The 2864-nt window shown below is 29.5% G+C and overlaps 1 protein-coding gene across 1 annotated transcript; it reads right to left on the minus strand.

Annotated features, from left to right (window-relative positions):
• Positions 1–554: 554 nt before the first annotated feature.
• On the minus strand, positions 555–1268 carry LOC138877132 (premnaspirodiene oxygenase-like). Its single transcript, XM_070156695.1, has one exon. It carries the CDS (start codon positions 1251–1253, stop codon positions 627–629), a length of 627 nt encoding a protein of 208 aa, XP_070012796.1. The 5' UTR covers positions 1254–1268; the 3' UTR covers positions 555–626.
• Between the last annotated feature and the right edge of the window lie 1596 nt (positions 1269–2864).

The following is a 2864-nucleotide window of genomic DNA, read 5'->3' on the forward strand; positions in this document are numbered from 1 at the left end:
CTCTACCTGGTCCGTTCAATACATACAAAATGTACTAGCACAAGAAGTTGGAATTAAACCATTCCCATAATCAAGATTAATTATATTTAATCTTGTGCTACAATCATTCCTGATGGTTTGTCCAATTCCATCATTAGATTGTGAACTCAAACTTTATACTTATAAGAACCGATGATTTAATCTTCCGTGTATAAGCTAAACTCTATACACTAAATCATCTACTATATAAGCAAAGGACACAGACTATTATATGATCTATTTAAAACTTTATTAAAACTGAATAAACAATTATTTCATAATAAATACTATATCTAAACCAAACTCATGGTTAATAGAATATATCCCAACAGTGGCATCCCTCTAGTATCTCTTCTTTATAATGGAGGGATGTAAGTAAGTATATTTAGTTCACACGGATAGCATGTCACTGCATTACAAAATATAAAAACAACAAAAAATCTTATTTGACAGCTTGTGTGTAAAGCTATAATGATATATCTATATATGAAAAAGGACACAAATATTATAAATAAGTAAACACCAACGGGAGAAAGTACAATGGTTGGGTTGACAAGGAAATTCAAATGCAAGATTCTTCTTTTGAGAAAAGGTTTGACGCCATGAGATCACTCTTGACAATGTTGATAAGGAGTAGCGATCAAGTGTAGGTCATTCTTTCTAGCACATGCTGCTCCAGCCGCCTCAATCAAGTCTAGTTCACTTGGATTGATTCCAGTAGGGAGTTTCCAGTCAAAGTGATACAACAGTTGAGCCAGTGGAAAATAAACATTTGCTAAACCAAATGATATTCCAGGGCAAATTCTCCTTCCGATACCAAAGGGAATATATTCATAACTATTACCAATATAATCCATAGAGTTGTGTTCAAATCTCTCAGGTTTAAAGCTTTCTACGTCATCACAATATTTTGGATCTCTTCCCATTGCCCAAACATTAACCACGACTTTTGTTTTCAATGGAATAATGTAGCCGTTTAAGTCTGTTTCTTCTTTACATTCTCTTGGAAGCAAAAGAGGTAGTGGAGGATGGAGTCTAAAAGTTTCTTTAATGACCATCTTTAGGTATTTGAACTCCTCGACATCAATTTCACCAAAAGTTTCTTTCCCTCTCAAGATTTTTCTTACCTCTGCTTGAGCTTTGGAAAAAACACTTGGATTCTTCATCATTTCGACCATGGCCCAATTAATTGTTGTTGATGAAGTATCTACTCCCGCACCAAAGATGTCCTTCATTTTTGAGCAAGTTACAATATTCATTTCTCTTACAAACTTATTGACAAATTTCTACTGAAATATTCAAATAACATATTTGTACTACGTTTGTGCTACTACCTTTATTCTACACCTAAAGGAACTTTTAAATTTTCAATGACAAAAACCCAAAAAAAAAAAAAATTGTCATGTTATTTTGCTACTTGTTTCGCTATCCTAATTCCAAATTGTGGTGATTGAAATAACATTTGTTGTAATTTTCAAATGTGTAAATTTTATGACGAAAGTAAGATTAGTTGTCCTAATTGAAAGCTAACTAAAGTGACTCTTTAAGTACAAAAACTAATTATGCAATTTGAGAACGTTAGTATTAAAGATAAATCATAATACTTCATCAATTTCACTTTATATGACACGATATAACTAGATACATACTTTAAGAAAGACAAAAATAATTTTTGAACTTGTGGTATTAAATATATCATGAAATTCATGTGGCTATAAAAACATATCATTAAAGGTAAAATAGGAAATTTAAAGCTAAATTATTTCTTATATAAAAATACGTCATTCTTTATGGAATAGAATGAAAACAAGCTCCACAAAAAATAGAATTGAAAGAGTACTAATAATGAAGATAGAAATATGCAGTATATAGTACGTACAGAAATGATATCTTTGATGTTGTCGTTAGTGATTGGAAATTGAAGGCCTCCCTCTTTCAAAAGTCTTAGCAATACACCAATTATACCTTCACATCCGGATTCACCATCGCTCTTTGAAGTCTTCTTGTGCTCATTGATGTTTATGTTATTTTGGAAAAATATAACTTTTATAGTTAAAATTAAATTTTTATAATTTGATATTGTTTGAGCAACTCTTATTTTGGTCATTGAAAAAAAGTTATTCACTTATGAAATTTTGTACATATAACTTATTGTGGTTAAAATACTATTATTGCAATGACAATCATTGCTGTACGACTAAAGTATAGTACTTGTAAATTTATCGTCTCTTTAAATTTGTATTTATTGATTTTTTCATGCCAAATAGTAGTAACTATTATCTAACTATTTTATTTTCTTAAAATAAGAAGATAAATATTTATTTGACTACAAAATTTTGTTTCAAATGTTTAATGTGGCTAGAAGATTGCTACTGTGACGGAAAATTTACCTTGTGGCAAAAACTAATGATTAGTTACACAATTTATCGTAGCAATAAATTCGTGGTTATATCATTTTATCGTGATGACTATTGCCATGACTTTTTAGAACTTGAAGCAAAGTTATTTATTTAGTAATATTTGATTTAAATGGTTTGTTGTGGCTAAAAGGTTATTGTTGTTATATTAAGTTTCAAATCGTGACAAAAATTAATGATTAGCTACGAAATTCTATTTAAGCAAGAAATATATGGCTAATTTAACCTATATTGCCACAACTTTTAATAGCTTGAAGCAAAAATATTCATTTAGCTGCAGCATTTTCTTTCAAATATTTTATTGTGGCTAAAAAGTTACTATAGCTATAGTAATTTTCAACTCGTAGCAAAAAACTAAGAATTAGCTACATAATTCAATTATACCAATAAATCTGTGACTATATCATTTAACTATTTCCACAACGTTTT

The sequence above is a fragment of the Nicotiana sylvestris genome, chromosome 9, assembly GCF_000393655.2.
Source record: "Nicotiana sylvestris chromosome 9, ASM39365v2, whole genome shotgun sequence".
NCBI classification, from domain to species: domain Eukaryota; kingdom Viridiplantae; phylum Streptophyta; class Magnoliopsida; order Solanales; family Solanaceae; genus Nicotiana; species Nicotiana sylvestris.